We start from the raw sequence: 19,303 nt of genomic DNA, 5'->3' as shown, positions 1-19,303 counted from the left end.
GCCAGGTCAGAAGTTTATCCATCCTCTGGAGCAGGATGAGAGAGAAGACCTCTACCATCATGAACAATCAACTCCTCCCCACCCCATACTGTACTCAGTAAAACTCAGCAAAACGGCTTCAGTCAAAGAGTCAGCAACCGAAAGCGTAACACTGAAATATTCAGTTCCTCTCTCCTACCATCAGCCATAAATCTATATAACAGCACAATTTGATGGTGCATTCCTATGGTTTTAATGCTCTTAAAACCATAATGTCTTAATGTTTCTTCTGGCATAAGCTGACAATGGAATTTCCCTTTGGGATCAATAAAGTCTATCTTATCTTATACTATATCATAAAACATCGGAATATCATGGGACTCCTAACCAAAGGTATACTGTATCGTAAGGAGCTGAAGTAGTGTACATGAGTACTGTAGGGGGAGGGTTGAGGGTTTGTAATGATAATCTGATTATTTTAGAGAGAGTGACAGTCAGTGTGTATGAGTGATATTGCATTTTGCTTAGTGATTTGAATGAGCTTCTAACCTCATTGGTTGTGTGTGTTGTTTCACTGTAGTGTGTTTAATAAGTGTTTCAGACTGATAATTGGAATTTTGCTTTTCTGTTTCTCTTTATGCTTATTTGTGCCAGGATTTTGTTTGTTTGTTTTTGTTTCTGCTTATTCATATGTATATAGGCTTTGTCTGTGCATGTGCGTGTGATGCACGGTGAGGGCAGTTAAGGGCACAGGAGTATATATGTGCTTCACTTTGAGGACAGTTTGATTTATGGGAGTGTGTATGTGTGTTTCACTATGAGGACAGTCTGAGTTATGGGAGTGTGTATGTGTGTTTCACTATGAGGACAGTTTGAGTTATGGGAGTGTGTATGTGTGCTTCACTTTGAAGGACAGTTTGAGTTATGGGAGTGTGTATGTGTGTTTCTCTATGAGGACAGTGTGAGTTATAGGAGTGTGTATGTGTGTTTCACTGTGAGGACAGTGTGAGCTATAGGAGTGTGTATGGTGTTTCACTATGAGGACAGTGTGAGTTATAGGAGTGTGTATGTGTGTTTCACTGTGAGGGCAGTGTGAGTTATAGGAGTGTGTATGTGTGTTTCACTATGAGGACAGTTTGAGTTATAGGAGTGTGTATGTGTGTTTCACTATGAGGACAGTGTGAGTTATAGGAGTGTGTATGTGTGTTTCACTATGAGGACAGTGTGAGTTATAGGAGTGTGTATGTGTGTTTCACTATGAGGACAGTGTGAGTTATAGGAGTGTGTATGTGTGTTTCACTATGAGGACAGTGTGAGTTATAGGAGTGTGTATGTGTGTTTCACTGTGAGGACAGTGTGAGTTATAGGAGTGTGTATGTGTGTTTCACTGTGAGGACAGTGTGAGCTATAGGAGTGTGTATGTGTGTTTCACTGTGAGGACAGTGTGAGTCATAGGAGTGTGTATGTGTGTTTCACTATGAGGACAGTGTGAGTTATAGGAGTGTGTATGTGTGTTTCACTGTGAGGACAGTGTGAGTTATAGGAGTGTGTATGTGTGTTTCACTGTGAGGACAGTGTGAGTTATAGGAGTGTGTATGTGTGTTTCACTGTGAGGACAGTGTGAGTCATAGGAGTGTGTATGTGTGTTTCACTATGAGGACAGTGTGAGTTATAGGAGTGTGTATGTGTGTTTCACTGTGAGGACAGTGTGAGTTATAGGAGTGTGTATGTGTGTTTCACTGTGAGGACAGTGTGAGTTATAGGAGTGTGTATGTGTGTTTCACTGTGAGGACAGTGTGAGTTATAGGAGTGTGTATGTGTGTTTCACTGTGAGGACAGTGTGAGTTATAGGAGTGTGTATGTGTGTTTCACTGTGAGGACAGTGTGAGTTATAGGAGTGTGTATGTGTGTTTCACTGTGAGGACAGTGTGAGTTATAGGAGTGTGTATGTGTGTTTCACTGTGAGGACAGTGTGAGTTATAAGAGTGTGTATGTGTGTTTCACTGTGAGGACAGTGTGAGTTATAGGAGTGTGTATGTGTGTTTCACTGTGAGGACAGTGTGAGTTATAGGAGTGTGTATGTGTGTTTCACTGTGAGGACAGTGTGAGTTATAGGAGTGTGTGTGTGTGTTTCACTGTGAGGACAGTGTGAGTTATAGGAGTGTGTTCTGGTGGGTTCACAATCAAGATGCTCTGGCTGAGACAGCGCTGACCTCACCATTGCCTCCAGACACACACTAAAACATGTCATTCTCTCTCTCTCTCTCTCTCTCTTTCTCTCTCTCTCTCTCTCTCTCTCTCTCTCTCTCTCATATGAGTGTTTGATGACTGTTTGCAGTGGAGCTGTTCATGCCTGGTCTGGAGGCATGCTGACTGGGACATGGGAGAGGAACCCTGTCTCATTTAAGTAGCCCTTAGGTCCCTTACTCTCCTGATCATTAAATCAAATAAGGAGAATAAATCACATAACATTAACAGCCTCACAACCTGCAGACTTATTTTTCTCAAGGTGTGTCAGTTGTGGTACAAGGAAATAGCAGAATTCTGTCAAATTTCTGTCATATATATCTCTGAAATTCAGTAAAAAACAGTAAAAAGATTCTGAACGCACAGAAGTGAGTCTGCCCATCAGAGAATGGTTAAAGAAGTGCATTTGTCAGTTTGATTTCACATACAGACATTGTGACATCATACTCAGAAATGCGAGAGTCAAGAATAGTCACAAAACTTGCATAAGTGTGAAATCTTCTTTACTCTTCAGTTTGTGAGGGGTTGCGTCACCTGGTGTCGATGCGGGCCTACTGTTTTTTCTTAGTTTATGTGGGTGACTCGGAGCTATCATACAACCATAGCCTACATGAAGTTCATTTCTATTTTTATTGTGAATAAATATTCTGAGCATGGAAAAAAACCTTAGCAAGTCTTAAACAGCACTCTTTAAATATTTTATAAAAAAAAAAAAAGAAAACTGACACGATTACGTGCTTCGGGAATCTTTACTACACAAACATAACTCAGTGGACAACAGGTTGCTTAGGAAACGGAGTCATCGTGTCGTTTAACATTTTTTATACTTTTTTTTTTTAAGAGTGCCCTCTTAAAGATTTGATAAAGTTCGCTGATATTTTATCGTGTAAACGGCAACTTTCTCTGAAGCTCGCGATGATTTACGCACAAACTGGTGCTGGTGGACTGGTGCAGTCTTGCGCAATATTGAAATTCGCAGGCTTTTTTTCGACCATGAACACATGTTTAGCTTTAGTTTGTCTCAATAAGAGACGAATTCCATAAGGACAAACTATCCATCGACCTGCAACAAACTTCGCTGCGGATCATATTAAAGCCAGAGATAGAGCCCACAATTATTATCCCCATGATTCATAATTAACAGGCGAGGATGACTTGGTTACCATGGGAACAGCTGACCCTACATATTTAATACTTCCTGTCCGAGTGAAATTGCAACGGATTCCATTATTTAAAAAAGATGACACGCAATCCTTGTTCTGTTTGGGAGCACGGAGCTGTTCCGCTCACATTTCTGGCAACTTAACAGTGTACAGGAGAAAATAAAATAAAACAAAACAGTTGCGTTACTGGTAGAGATAGCATCGTTTGAAAACGAGAGCATCGTGAGGGCTTTTTACGGTAGGTTTCCCATAAAAATATATTAAAAACGGGTCTACTAAGAACAAAAACCCTCCTGGCAGTAAAAAGTGTCGGGGATTGGCAGATAAATTCCTACATTTAACAAATGGAGACGCACGCATGTGCCAATTTTGTCCAATCAATTAATGTAAACGGAGGAAAGCGGACCTTTGTGAGAGCAATCGTTTTGCTCGCGTGTCGCTAGAGCTGAGGTATCTCTATTAGGTAAGAGGGAGCGCATTGAGTAGAACCGATAGAGGAATAGATACGGTATTTTAATTTCAAATGAAACGGATAATTCCGGTTGCGTTCCCTCTTTTTTCCGACAAATGGAGAAAATCATGTGTTTATTCGATGTCTAGAAGCTGGAGGCGTTTGCGGCGATTATAAAAATTTGTCTTCACCTGAAGACAAAATGTAGACGTATTTTTTCATATATCTACGAGAAGAGACAACGCTGCTTTGTCAAGCAACGACTACAGTAATTTGTGGATTATTGTTTTGAAACTGGCCTGAAGTTTTGACATTTCCTGTTTTAAAGGTAAGATGCACAGTTTTTGAAGACGGCATTTATTAAGTGTGTCGCGTTTGCATGTGGAGGGCAATATTTGAGAATGGCGCTCTTTACTGCATTATAACAGAGACATGTTCCTTTTAAGAAATTTAATAACATTGTGTTGTTTGACTTGGTTTAAAACACCAAGCCAGAGACAGTTTGGACTGTAATTTTGTGTATTATTTGCGCTGTTTATTCAACGATATTACCTAAAACAAATTTTTCCACCCTTAAAAATATTTGGATGTGTCAACACCAATCATCGAAATCGTTATCAGTGAATATTTTTTAGGAGTATTTTTAAGGAAGAAGATGTCAGCTTTATAGAATATTACTAGACACGATGCGTCTTCATTTTGTTCCCGTATTATACTGCAATATGAGAGAGAGAGCGAGAGAAGAAGAGGAAGAGAGCAAGAGAGAGATGGAGAGAGAGAAAGAGCGAGAGGAAGAGAGAGGAGGCACATACTGCTTTCTCTTTTATGCATTTGTCGACCTCAGAATTTTACTTTTTCATTCTTCACGCATATGACATCACTGTATATGCCAGGTGGTTTGCAAGCGAGAACACACGCGCACACATGGGCTTGGTGGCGCACAAAGTGTGGCGTGCATGCGCCACGAGATGAATGCTAATGTTTTCTCTGCTGTGTGCCATTGTGTTTCCAGAGAAACGTGTAGGTACATCACGCTTGAATACCAAACCCCGCGCGCAATGCGTGTGCGTGTTTTTTTCGTTGTGACAGGAACGTGTTTCTGACAATTAATTTCTCAGGAACAGATGTGCTGACCACCTGAACCGAACCCATCCACAGTCTGACGCGGTTTACCACAGACACATGAGGTTGTGTTTCTATTGCTCGCGAGGTCCATTTTGACTAGTTAGAGGCCGTGTCCTTTCCCTCCCTTCCTCCCTCCATCTGCTTCTGTCTCCCTCTTACCCCCTCCCCCCTCCCTCCTCCATCACCCTGTGAGGTTCATTCTACTGGCTGTAAAACAGAGTCAGAGCTGGCAACTGTCATGTGCACCTGCTTTGAGCACAGCCTGACTCTATCCTTGGGCACAACCTCCTGACTCAGAGACAGAGGGATAACAGAGGAGGAGAGGGGGATGGAGAGAGGGATGCGGAGGAACAGGGAGATGAGTGGATGACTGAAACGCACTGCTAAAAGGAAAAAAAAAAAAAAAGACATGTAGGAGACCTGACAGTGCAGAAGTTTCGACAGAAGGGATGAGAAGAATACTGCCTTTTCATCTATCTGTCTGTTCCCTCTCTCCCTATCTCTCTTTCTCTCTCTCTCTCTCCCTCTCACTGCAGTGGTATTCTAGATAGCAGCTGCTACCCACGCAGATATATAGAGAGAGAAATGGAGAGAGAGGAGAGGAGAGGTTAGCCTGTGTGAACATGCGCTCTGTCTGCTTGCTAGGCCTATGTGTCTTTAAGGCATAGAGTGTGTGCTTATGTGTGTGTGTGTGTGTTTGTGTGTGGGTATTTGTGTACAAGTGAGCATCTGCAGATGCCCCGTTATACACATTGGTAACGCTGAGTTCCATATGTGGCCAGATGCAGTCAAGCCTGTGGAGGCGCTCAGGCTTCCAGGCTTCTGTCTCTCCACCTCATGTCATTAGCAGTCCGAGGCGTTGCCGCTGGCGACCGCCCTGGCCAGAATAAGGAGGAGAGAGAGAGAGAGATGTTACTTTAGTCAGTCTTATAACCAGAGAGATACTGTGTGCTCTAGGCTTTCAAAGAGGGCCATTTTAAGGGTGTGTAACCATGAAATTTGGTTTTTGCCCTTTCATTTTTCTTGCCTTTCCTGAGGGTCCACAACCACGAAGACCCTCCCTCTCGCCCCCCCCCCCGCCTCTCCTCCGCCATGTCTCGGCAGGATCCTCTCTGTTCCTGGCAACCCCCTACTCTCTAAACATCTGTGTCCCTGACACCTCCTCCCCCTGGCACCTCCCCCTGACACCTTCCTCTCACTCGCTCCTCCCAGGCCTTCATTAATCAAACAGCCTCTCCTTCTTCTCTTTTCCGTTCCCGCTCGGATTCTGATGCCGTCACGTTATCGACTGAAAATAATCAAAATGAAAATAATCAAATGCAGTTTGGTCTGCCGCTTCAGCTCCACTGATTTGTGTTTGGTGTAAAAGATGAGCATCTGTGTGAGGGACAGTGTGAGGAACAGTGTGAGAAGGTTCCAGAATGTGACTCACTCTGTGCGCGGATGCTGGTGTCACATCACTTTTACGGGAACATATGACCCGTGTCGTTCACATTAACGGAAGAGTGAATCGGTAAAGGAAATTAACCATGTAAATATTCTGAGCGATGGAGCAGTGTTACAGTCGTCAGCCTGAGCGTCAGGTTAGTCAAAGCGTCAGCTGAAACTGCATGAAGTTCATCATTTGTACGGTGACATTATTGTTTGTTGAGAAAGATCACACTGGGAGGTTGTGCTGATTTAGGAGCAGGGAGTTTCAGTCATTCTGAAAAGCAGTATTTGATTGATGGTTGACTTGCACACAAACTTTGAGACTACTGAGAATTCACATATGCATCCTAATCTTCCATGTCCTCTCTTGCAGTGAGAATCCAAAGTTTGGAAAAGAACTGAGAATCGTAAGGAGAGAGAGAGGCGGAGAGAGAGTCACACCAGCCTTGGATATATGCCAGAATCCAGTCCGGAGAGATCAATTTTAATATTTTTACAAGGACGGAAAAAACTCGTGTCTTTCCCAGAGCTTTTCTGAGGCTGCTCTGCCAACAACCTTGATTTGCACAGATTGAAATATTTTGTTTCCCTTTTCTTTAAAAAAAAAAAAAAATTGTTTTCAGCTCAACCAAAATCAGTGCCAAGCATAAAAAAACTGTGCCAAGCTAAAGCAAAAAAAAAAAAAAAGACAATTTCACTCAATTTCATAATTTCGATTATTTGTACTTCCATTAATACTAGTCTGCCTTGACATAAAAGTATCAAAACATTTAACTCCTCAAGACTTGCTCTCTTCCCTTGCAGCTAAAAACAAACAAACAAACAAACATACCATCACAACATCATCTTATGTGTGTACTCAGTATTAGATCGAAAGCATACTACTACCATTGAGTTAAATAGGAAAACCATTTTATGGTTCTATAGCCTAACAACATTGTGATACAAGTTTACAGTCCCATTCCAACAGATAGATTCAAAACCTGATCGCTGCTCCGGAGAGTTGGGATGGTTAGTGCATTATCAGAACAAAGTGCTTTAAATAAGAATCCCTGCATTTCAGCCGAGGCTTTGTCAGCTGTGCGTTAGTCTGCGTAGCAGTCACACTGGGCTGGGAGTGTTAGACTCCTGATTGATTCATTGAAACCTGGAGGACTCAAAGCCCCATTAGTGAAACAAATGTCCTAAAGTGACCTGCTGGAGATTTTGTCAAATCTCAGTCACTCAGTTAGTTTGTCTCCACAACCCTGCACCACCTCAAAAAGTCTGAACGATTCTCTGCTGCTTTCCCCTCTTTTTAGCCCTGTCCCCCTTGTTTCCAGCCTTATCTTCCTCCATCTGCATTTAAACGCAGCAGACAAATTCAGGGTGTGGGGTGTCAATGCCCAGTAAAAAGAGAGAAGACTGAAGCCATGTTTTCCAAGCCATGCTAAGGCTGAAATCCGTTTGATTTTTTGCACCGCTAAAACATTTTGACATTTTTTCTGCCATTTCAGGTGCATTGACATATTCAGGGAAACTTTTTAAACCAATATCTGTTTTTGTGCATGTGTTAGTGTTTGGATGTGTGTGTAGCTTCTGCCATTTTCAACTCGTTTTTGTCATATTTAATGGCAGAAATCTATGAATTTCTTTTTTTTGGCGGGAAGCAGCTATTAAAGCAGTTTCCTTTATTTGAAAACTACGCAGCCAATTCACAAAAGCGGCAGCCGTGTAGTTTGGTGGAAACTGGTTGATACTTTAAAATTTATTGTGGTTTTTCTTGCTCATATTTACCTTAAGCGGATGAATCCAGAACTGTTCATGTGTGTTCAGTGGTCTCATCCTGTGTGTCCTGCCAGAATTGGGCCCAAGCCCATTTTCGTGTTGTTCTGTTGGGCTGAACTCAACCCTGAGCAGAGACATTCATGCAAAAGTGTCCAGCACCCATAGATCTGCCCTTCCTCTCCTGATCAGTTTCCCCTCAACGTCTCTCTCTGCTTTTCGCACCATTAAATGTTCTCCGCCAACGACTTGACGTGTATGTACTCAACACTCCACTGTGAGGAAACGGTGACAGAAGTCAGATTGTTGAACTTTGCCCTGAGATAAACCTACCCCGTTGTCTCCTACAATTATAACGCATTCTTCCAAAATCTTTTTTTCCCCTACACGACACGGGACATTTTTTGTACGTACTCTCTGGCATCAGGTCAGAGAAATGAATTCAGCACAACGCTGAATTTGACCACTTTAAAAGAGCTAAACAGGACAGTGCTGTATTGACACTCTCCATCCAGCTTGTTCCAGCCATCTGTCACTTCCAAAAATAAAAAATCATAAAAAAAAAAAAAGCATCAGCCACTGTTAGATTTGTTTACAAGACAACAGCAACACCTAGAGCTGCCGCTCGACTGTTTACAACTAGACCTGAAGAGCTCAGTGAAGCTTGAGTGGCTGCTTTAAACAGTTACTGAGGAGCCCCACACGAGGAAATATTTCTCACAGGACAAGAAATCGAGAAAAAAAATGGAAATTAGGAGTAGGTTTAAAATCATAAAGTTTACACTTAAAGAGAAATGTTTACACGTTCCCTTGTAAGTGAACTATATTGTGTCTTTACTGGTCAGTCAGTGCCGCGGTTTGGTTAAGGAATAGGTGTATAAACAAAACCACCTTTAAAAAACGGACAGGAGCGAGTGGGTTTTTTTTTTTTTTTTCTTTGCTTGATAGTTTACAGTTTAAACATTCTTGTTTTGTTTACAGAGCAAAAACCGTCCACCCCATAGAGGTCAACATACTTTATTTTTTGTCTTTAAAGGTTCATAGCTTAGAGGCTAGCAACTCTTCTCATACCATTCCTTGTATTCTAGAACCATCCAAAATAAATTTCAGTGTGTGCCATGTTGTGCGTGAGGAACTACTTAAATTAGTTTCTTCCCTCACACACTCCAACCCTGACAGCGAGAGCTGACATAAAGCAGTTCTGTGTTTGAGTTGGTCTCTATTGACGTTGCTGATAACGATAGTTTTAATACCGATATTCAGAGAGTTATGTTTACACTGACATTCAAAATACAACATTACAGAATACAACATTACTACATACAAAAAAAAAAAACAGCACACATTTTGCCTACTAAATTACTTGCATACCAATGTATGCATATTTAATTCTGCGCAGAGATATATCTTTACTGTACATGCTTCTGACTCTTAACTTTTAAATTTAAAAGAAAAGAGGACTTCTCTTTCTTTCGCTTCAGAGCATTTTTCAGGCCTGAAGTCCTTTTCTGCCTATTTTTTAAATGAAAATATAAAAAAGAACAAAAAACAAAACAACGAAATAAGTCAAAAATGAAGGTCTCTTTTTCTATAGAGATGTTTTTGGCTCCCTTTTTGTTTTTCCTCCTCTTGGGACCCTTGGCTGCCACGGTTACTGTAACTTCAGAACGCCGTGCGGCCAGTGGTGGCCCCGTGTTGGTCCTCTTGCGAGGCCGTGTCAACAAGACGCCACCCGCCCCTCAGCTGGAGGGGTTGGGCAAAGAGGCAGCCGCCATGGCGGCGGAGCCTGAGGCCGCCGAAATCCCGCCGAGGCCCCTCCCCCAGGTGATGTTGCCGCGGAACGTGACCGACGGAGCCCTGAAGCCGCCGCTGGCGCCAGCGCAGGTGGCCCCGGCCCCGCGGCGACTGGTGGACGTTGACGTGTGTCGTGGTTACTTCGACGTCATGGGCCAGTTCGACAACACCTTCAACTGCACCAAGGGCACCTACATCTACTGCTGCGGCACGTGCCACTACCGCTTCTGCTGCGAGCACCAGCGGAACCGGCTGGACCAGGACTCCTGCACCAACTACAACTCGCCTCACTGGGCCAACACGCAGGTGCCTGTCACCGCCACTCCGAACCGCCGCGACCCAGACTTTGACCCGCTGCAGCAACAGAGCAACAACACGGCTTACGTCATCGGTGGAGTGATCTCCTTCACCCTGGCAGTGGCCATCGGAGCGAAAATAGCCTTTCACAAGGTGTCCCGGCGTCCCAGGAACAGGGACATCAACATGCCCAGGTCAGTGACCGGACAGGGTTGGGGCTGATCCGAGGAGGTGTCATCCTGGTGTGGTAGAGTTCAGTGTTGCAACCAGAGTTCTTAAAAAGACTGTTTTCTCCCTTTCTCTCATTCTGTTCTCCATCTCACTTTCTGTTTTCATCCTCAAATAACCTTTTTGTCTTTTGTCTCATCTCTCTCTCTCTCTCTCTCTCTCTCTCTCTCTCTCTCTGCCCTCTCAGAGCCTTGGTTGATATCTTGCGTCATCAGTCCAGTCCGGTCCAGCAGGGTGAAAGGAATAACACAACGGTCCTTACGACCGCAACCAATGAGGGAACCATGGGACGGCCGCCCAAAAACCTCTACGCTCCGGTTCTCCAGAGCAAAGACAACCGCAGTGAGTTTGGCAGATGCAACATTAAGAGTACTATAACAGGCTTAGGGAGTGAAGGAGGTGCAGTATTACAGGTACAGTGGTGAAATAAGGGGTTAAATAGCAGGTGCAGTGAAGTGTTGTAGTGATGTAAGGAGGTGCAAAAGCAGTGGTAGAGGAGGTACAGGAGAAGGACAAAATTGACACATTAAATGATGAGTTTGACATGCTGAGTCCAGTGCAGGAATGAAGAGAGTGAGGAAGTTGAATATCACACTGACGGCTCCAAACCCAGGAGAAACACCAGCGATGAAAAGAACACATAGTCTCAGAGTCTGCGTCGGCTCACGTGGGTTACTTTGGGGTCACATACAGGCATCTTAGCGGAAAGACAAAGGCAAATGAACACACTGTACATTCAACCATAAAAAAAAAAACACAGAGAGGCTCCACACACACTTCTGTGGTGGGTGTGTCCATCAGTGTTGGCTCTGCTCTCTTACAGCTGGGACCATGCACCACTCTTATATCCCATCTGGGCCCAGCCCTAAACACACGGCTACTATTGGTAAGCCCGGCAACGCAGGCAGAGTGTGTGTCAACAAATCACCTGAAACAGTCCCGTGTTTGTGTGTGTGCATGTATATGAGCAGACTGGACCGACGTATGTGTATATGCATATGCATATGTGTGTGTGTGTGTGTGTGTGCGTGAGAGAGAGAGAGAGAGAGAGAGAGAGAGAGCATGTGAGTGGTCTGAAACAGGCTGCAGCGATTGGGCTTGATTAGGCTTGTTTTGCTGTTGTTGTACATACCCCCCCACCCCCCGCCTATGCCCCTCCCCCTCCCCCTCCCCCTGTCTGCGCCTCTCAGCCTTGTCAGTCTGTTAGCTCTTTGGCTAGAGTCGAGCGCCCTGTCACTGCCTCAGTGTGACCAGATGTGCTTGTCAGTGTGTGCATTCACTGCCTGGCCAAACCGAAGTCTGTGAGGGCACGTGCACCCATCACTGCCTTGCCAAAGGGCCGCAACTTCTGCTATGTTTATTCCTAAGGATAAAATATGACAGAAGGGCTCCTCCTACGTGTCATCTTTTAATTGAGTACCATTTTGTTGATACCGTCATCCACCGACGATCGATCGGCGTGTTCCAAACACCATTTGCAGGGTTCTTCAGAGGGAGCATGTGAGTGGTATATCCATTTGTAGGGCTGTCCCCAAACAGATAGGACCACGACAGCCCGCCTCAAAGTTCACTTCAAAACGGCTATTGGAGAGGGCAACAGATTCAGCATGCTTCTGGAAGGTCATTTTGGCAACAGGCCCATGATACACTTTGAAACGCAACACAGTGCTGAGGGATGCAGCGGTAATGAAAGTGGATCATATAGAGTGAAGCAATGAAGAGAGTTCCCGGAAAACTTGCCTCATTACCCCCCTAGAAAAACACTAGTATCAGCATTTCACTTACAGCATAGGAAGGTTCCCTTTTAGGCCAGACGGCAAAGAAATAAAGAAAAGCACAAGATACGAAACTGAGAAGAATATTTGTTGGATATCTAGGCTGATCTAACTAAACGCCTAACTATGGTAAACACCAACACGTAGAAACGACTGGTGTGTGTTGCCCCTGCATCCTGAACAGATGATGCTGAGGTGGACTCGGCCCTTATGCCTGAATCCCTTCAAAGTCTTCACTCTAAAGAGCCTGCACATCACACAGGGGATGAGATGGAGGGCTTCACACCACATATAAAAGAACACAGGATGGTGATGCCTGGAGGACAAGCGTAAGGTTACTGTAGGGCTTATAGGGAGCGAGTGAAGACTGTTGGCTTGATTGCTATATCTGTGCAGAAACAACGCTTGCCATTCCCTGTCAGCGGCCTGCTCGTAGACACGCTCTTATGGAGGTGTTTAATGTGCTGTCTGCTTTGAGTGTTGGAACACTGAATGTATTTTTTTTTTGTTTTGTTTTGTTTTTTCAAAAAATACATTTGTTCCGTCAACCACTCAAATATGTACCAACCCCCTTGTGTGATCCTGCTGTTGTGCTTAACTGAGTCTTGACGTATTTCAGACTGACCAAACCTATTAGCTGTCTTTTATTTCATCCATCTCTTCTGTCGTTCTCAGAGCGTGTTCCACGCATGAACAACGCTCCGCTGGTCCCCACGGGAACGCTGCTCACCAGCAAGCACGGCAACGCCGGCCCTCATCCATCCTTCTCTCACTCCTTCCACAACCTGGCCCAGCTCCCTCCATCGTACGAGGCCGCGATGAAACCTGAGATTAACCGGTACTGTTCGCTCAAGAGACTGGGTGAGTTTGTCTGGTTGGTCTGTCTTCGTTTCTGCTCGCTCAAGAGACTCACAACGGTGTGGTATGCGCTGGTATTAAACTCTGATCTCAAAGACATTGAGAGAACCTAAATTATGCCAAGAGAGAGCTACCATACCATAACGGAGCTGTCAGAACCCTTTAGTATGTGAAAGAAGCCCTCAGACCTGTAGGCTTCCTTTGGCATGTACCACGTGTGCCGTTGTCTGGGGAAGGATGATTTGTCTGACGTTAAGACTATATTCTTATATCCTATATCAGGACTATATCCTATAGCCTGTATCCTGCTTGGCCTAAATACAGACATTTCTCATTTTAAACTAAACATTTACGAACAACAACCTTGCCGTAGTGTAATTCTCTGTGTAATTTTCTGTGGCCTGTTCTCGATGAAACTGCCTGCTCACATCCCAGTTGGATATTTACAGTCAATCGATTAATAATTTCTCGTTTGTTTTGTCTTACATCTGAGACGAATACACACGGATCATGGTTGACAACTATGTTTCTTTCCAGAACTACAGACCCTAATGCAATACTATTTTTTCCTCAGATATCAAGACTAATGTCACTCTTAGTCCCTGTTCCTCATGAAACATTTATCAAGTCAAGCAGTCTTTATCGCTGAAGCTACTAGCATACCTAATCAAAGAGTCACCTCTCTCTCAAAGTCACATAAAGTTCTCATCTGTCCAAGGCAAAACCAAAATATAATGACTGACTGGACCAGCTCCTCGTCTCCATACACACTGTATGAGTGGGTGCTAACCGCTGAAACAACTTAATAACTCCTCAGTAATTTAAGCATTTCCTTTATTTTGATTATCCATTGGAACTTGGTATCCACTTGATTGTTATCCATCATTCTGGGTGTGTTTTACTTGTAGGGCCATTTTTAATAAAATTAACAGTTCTGATGAAAACAGAAACAAACAAAAAAAAAAAGAACCAAAAACAAAAAAATCCAAGCTACTGACCAAAAAATGAAGTCTGAGGTAGAGACCAGCAGCCAGGTAATGCAGTTTAGTCCTAATAAGCCCATCTGTCAAAAAGGTGAACTTCTCCTTTAAGTAGACATGTAAACTAAGAACAGCTACTACAGAGGAAATTCACGGTTTGTGTTTGTACCTACATGTTAAACAAGATAAACCACTTTTAGTGAATTAAACAGCAGAGGTAGTCTGCATAGTGTGCATGGGTGAGAGATCACGAAAGAGAAAGAGCAAGTGAGAGAGAGAGAGAGAGAGAGAGAGAGAATTTATGGGAACGCCCAAATTCAGGGGGATTCCCCAAGTTCGGTATATTTAAGACTGTACAAAAACAAGAGGATAAAGAGAAGTAGAGTGGTATCAAAACATATGGAATGGCTTGCTCTGTATTTTCAGTAAACATATTTTTTAGACAGTTGCATTGAGGAAGTATCATTTTGGCCTCTTACAACAAAGGTACTCACGATTTAAGGATGTAAAAAATGATTAAAAAAAGAACTCACATCGTTTTCTGCTTCTGTATTTTTGTCCCTCACCCAAATTTGTAGAGAAAGATCTGGACGACTACTCAGGTTACTACACTTCAAAGCGGCGACCTGCCAACGCACCTCCATCCTTCCACTCCTCTCAGCACCATCTGTACTGGGGTGGTGATTACACCCTGGGAGCCAGAGGCACCCTTCCCCTGCATGCCTCTCGCAATCGCATCCATGTGCCCACCTCTACCTCAACGCCCAACCCCTATCCCTTACAGCCGCCTCAATCGCAGTACACCTCCAACTTTGAAAAGCCCCCTCGCAGGGTTATGTCCCAGGATCAGCTGCTGGCCCTGGGGGAGGGCAACACTCTCTCGCGCCTCTCTAAAAACCAGCAACACCAGTACTACAAACCCATGACCACCAGCAAGAGCTCCAACTCCCAGACCCTTCGGAAATCCCACGAACGCCTCCTAGTGTCCCCCGACCGACTGGAGGAAAGGCTCATGGGCAGTGGGGTTGGAGGGATGGGAGATTTCGGGGTGACTGCCCCAACATTGTCCCGCCTCACCCATCACCAGAAAGCGCAGTCACAGCAGAACGTGTGTGTGACGCCCTCGATGGACCGCCATCACATGGTAAAGATGAACTCTCACCCTACCTCTGGTCGGGAGCAGGAGAGGAGCAGTGCCGCCGTGACCTCCCACGGGGGAGTGCCATTGGGCTGGAAAGAGGGGCATGGCTCTGGGGGAGGAGTCGGGACGCTGGGGCACAGAGATCGGAGGATGGCCTTCGCTACGAAGAGGCAAAGCACCATTGAGCAACTGCACTACATCCCCGGGGGAGGTGAAGGCGGAGGAACCCAGACACTACGGACGGGGAGTAAAAACGAAGTGACAGTGTGAAAGAAAGAGGATGGGGGAAGAAGATGGAGATAGAGATGACAGATGAAAAGGTGAAATGGGGAATCGAAAAAGGGAAGATGGAAAAGAGTACGCGACAGGTGAAATTAGACGCAAGTGAATGGATGGGGACTTTCACAGTGCAGGAATACAGGGCAAGATGTGTGCATAGTTAGGAACCTGAAAGTGTTGAAAGAAAGATGAAGTTATGAAAAAACGCAAAAAGTGATCCTGTGGTTCCCTTATTTGCCCCTTGATGCCCGTCGCTAAGAAACTAGAACCTCCAGTGGTATAAAGGTGTCCAGACACCTGTGTATGGTAAACAAGGAGTTTCCTAGATTTTACCTGTGTGACTGTTTATGTACTGTGTTATGAAGTGTGTTGAGCCATACTTTGGAAAGACATAAAGGTAAGGCAGAGAAGATGAACCTTTAGAAAGAAAGGGGTTCTTCATCCAACAGTCAATTTATTTGACTCTTATTAGTGGTGAAATCGAATCTCCTATGAGATCAGATGTACAGTGGAACTTGTGAAGAACATGGGGAAGCCTTGAAAAAACATGGAAGCTAACTTTGAATCTAAAAAAAAACGTTGCTTTTTTGTCAAAGCTGACCCTGCTTAGTCAAACAAGGTGAGACGCAACCTGTCAATTAAAAAAGAAAATCTGAAATGGAGGGAAAGCAGGGAGAACAGCAACAGCAATCTCCATGCAAAACTGATATCCGCAGGCTGTTTGTACAAGGCTTTCACTATCAGAAAGATGGACTAAACAGGTTAGACTGTCAGGAATGCTGAGTTTATTGGTGTCCCCATCCACTGCAGATTCAAATAATGCAACTGATTTGTATAACTGTCACAATTTGAAATAGATCTGAGACAAAGAAAAATTTCTTGTTATTTTATGGTAGCATGGAAATGGTTCTTCTGAATGGAGAATTGCATTTCAGTTGTTGTTTTAGAAACAAACTAAAGAGTAAAAAAAAAAAAAAACTCTTTAGGGAAAAAATACAACAAAATTGTTTGGGGTTTTCATGAAAATCCTCATTGTGTAGGGGAGAGAGGTTTTCATTAGTTGGACAGAATCCCACATATGATAATAGCTTTGGTGTGTGCATGTTTGTCTTCACAGTATTTAATATGACCATCTTATTAACAACAACAACAACAGCAGCAACAAAAACAGCTGAATTCTGACCTGGGCTTCAGGATGGAGATTCAATTAAGGTGCGCAGAAGCATCAACAAAGGTGACAGAGGCATCATTTGTTATTATTAGCTCCAGCTGTTTACCCGTTTAGTTGCAAGAGGAGAGGTTGCAGGGATAGACAAAGCAAAATAAATTGGACACTTTACGCCAAGGGCTATTCCTTCTCAATATATATACGTGTGTGTGTGAGTGCGTGTGTGTGTGTGTGAGTGCGTGCGTGCGCGCGTGTGTGAGTGCGTGTCTGTGCTTTACTGTTTAGTCTGCTTCTGACCATTTCTGCTGTGTTCCGTGTTTTTGATACAGCCAAGTACACAGCAGTAGAACAAATGACGTGTCGCTAAATTCAGTCTATAGACAAGAAAAAGGCGAAAAAGAAGAAATTCGGCAAAGCGTTTTTTTTTGGGGGGGGGGGGGGGTGTACATTGAGTTAAACACTAAGTATCAAAAGAGAACGTCACATCACTCATTGTTATTGTCACTGTTTGGGGAAAGGGTTGACATGCTTTGTCAATAGCATTCTCTATTTTTTAATCATTTCTGTGCTTTTTTAGCTGTTTGTACATCATACAGAATTGATGAGCTGCCACTGGCCTTGCTTATTCATCCCTGGAGTTGATATCAAGGGAAAACAAAGGCCATTGCTTCGTGCAGAATATTATGGAGAAGTTTTATCTCAATGTAACGATGAAAGGGGGGGGGGGGGGGCAATATGTCATTAATTCTGTATGTTCAGACATTGTGTATACATGAAAATTTATGTGCATATATGGTCAAAATTATCATAATATCTTTGATTATTCCTCTCCTTGATTTTCTGCTTTTATTTTCTCTGTGAATTTTATCAGTGTGTCCTGTTTTTTTTTTTTTAACTCTCTAGTGGATTCTAATGTCTATATTTTTTGACAAATAAAAAAAGTGAAAAAAAAGCAGATGCAATCAAACTGAAAAGACAAACCGCATGAAGATGTCAAAGCCAGTGTTGATGATGTCATAGTGCTGACTGATGATGTCATAGTGTGTATATGTTCTGTTTGTGTGTCTGTATTAGTGTGCTCGTGTACTTCAGTGTCTTTTTTGGAATGCTGAATCTCACATTTTTACTGGGATTTGTAGAGGTCAGAGAATGTGCACTTCAGAAAAAACACAGAATATTTAAAAATCCCAAATCTTACTTTATTGTTCAAATGATGTGTGGTTTATTTTTGTTTGTATGTTTGTTTGTTTCTTCTTTATTTTTTTCAATGCATCAAGAACACTATGTAATGAATATCTGTCATTTTATTTTCTGAAGCTTTGTTCACCAAAGGATTTTCAGCCACAAAAGAATTATTTACATATTTGCAGTTTGCAGAATGGACATTATAAAATTGGACATTTTCTGTGATTTTCTCGTCACTTTTTCCACATTTTATTTTGAACAAAGATTAATAAAAGAAGTTGTAACTTTAATAGGACGGGGATTTGAAAGATTTTTTGGAAGTTCCGTACTTTTTTCTTGTGAGACATAAAGCTAATTTTAATTGATCACAACTCATCTGGAAGACGGGACAGTTGTCTAAGAATTTTTACACAGAGAAAACTTTGTAAGATTTTGAAAATAAAATCTCGTTCACAATGAGAAGAAATGGGATCTTTTGTGATAGAAAGACTCCCACACACTATGACTTTTTTCTTCAAACATGTGTCAAAATAATGACATGGTGTCACATTACCAGTTCCTGCCACATCTGGTGATAGGGAAATGCATGTGTGTGTGTGTGCGTGTGCCTGTAAAACGACTCTTTGTTTAAAGAGACTGGATTTGTGGCTTAACAATTTGATAAGGAGGAAAATCCTATATCTGTGATGTTGAGGGCTTGGTTGACTTGGTGAACTGGTCATAGACAGTGGCCCAAAGTTGTTTTCATCGATTTTTCCTGGCATACCTCAAAAATGTGAATCCATTATATGAACCTTATAATCCTCTCTGTTTCCTGAACTGTTTAATGAAGGATGCACTGCTGTGCAACTCCCCCCTTATGTTTATAATGATAACGTCTCACGTTTGTAGAATAAAAATGTTCGTTAATTGACAATAAATAATAATAATAAAAACCAAATCACGACTCTGTTTATGTGTAGGATTTCACAGAAAGAAGTTCTCTAAAAGTAATGTATAACCTTTGTGGCCTGTATAACCAAAAATCTAAGACAGAATTTCTTGTTAAGTTTGTCTTTTAGTCATGTTTCACGATGTAAAATCCCCTAACATCCTTCAGTCTTAATATAGCTCAACACATGAAAACGTCCTGCCATGCTGCTTAGTTCAAAATGTGTTGACCTTACGTGGCTTACCCTGTCTAATGTACATGGAGATGCTTTATTAACATTCACTTAATGTCTATCTATCTATATATCTATCATTAATTCATTAATTCAATGTTCAGAGCTGGCGTCTGTGGTGAGGGCAATATTGCCGCCAACTGAAGCATCACCGACATTCGCCATTTTGAGGGGCTGGGTCGAAGACGACCTCACGTAAGTTGGGGGGACTACAGCATGCCGGTAAAATGGCTTCAGAACGGTGGTAGCACGAGTCCCGCGTTGTCCTCCGTACA

The 19,303-nt window shown here is 43.0% G+C and overlaps 1 protein-coding gene across 1 annotated transcript; it reads left to right on the top strand.

The window, feature by feature from the left end:
* Positions 1 to 9,756: 9,756 nt before the first annotated feature.
* shisa7b (shisa family member 7) lies at positions 9,757 to 15,503 on the top strand. Its single transcript, XM_030788590.1, has 5 exons — positions 9,757 to 10,445; positions 10,667 to 10,821; positions 11,303 to 11,365; positions 12,930 to 13,115; positions 14,671 to 15,503. Exons 1-5 carry the CDS (start codon positions 9,757 to 9,759, stop codon positions 15,501 to 15,503), a joined length of 1,926 nt encoding a protein of 641 aa, XP_030644450.1.
* Positions 15,504 to 19,303: the final 3,800 nt, after the last annotated feature.

The sequence above is a fragment of the Chanos chanos genome, chromosome 12 (genome assembly GCF_902362185.1).
Source record: "Chanos chanos chromosome 12, fChaCha1.1, whole genome shotgun sequence".
Lineage (NCBI taxonomy): Eukaryota > Metazoa > Chordata > Actinopteri > Gonorynchiformes > Chanidae > Chanos > Chanos chanos.
Note: the sequence above shows the minus strand (reverse complement) of the source record. Positions and strands in the feature narration are given on the sequence as shown.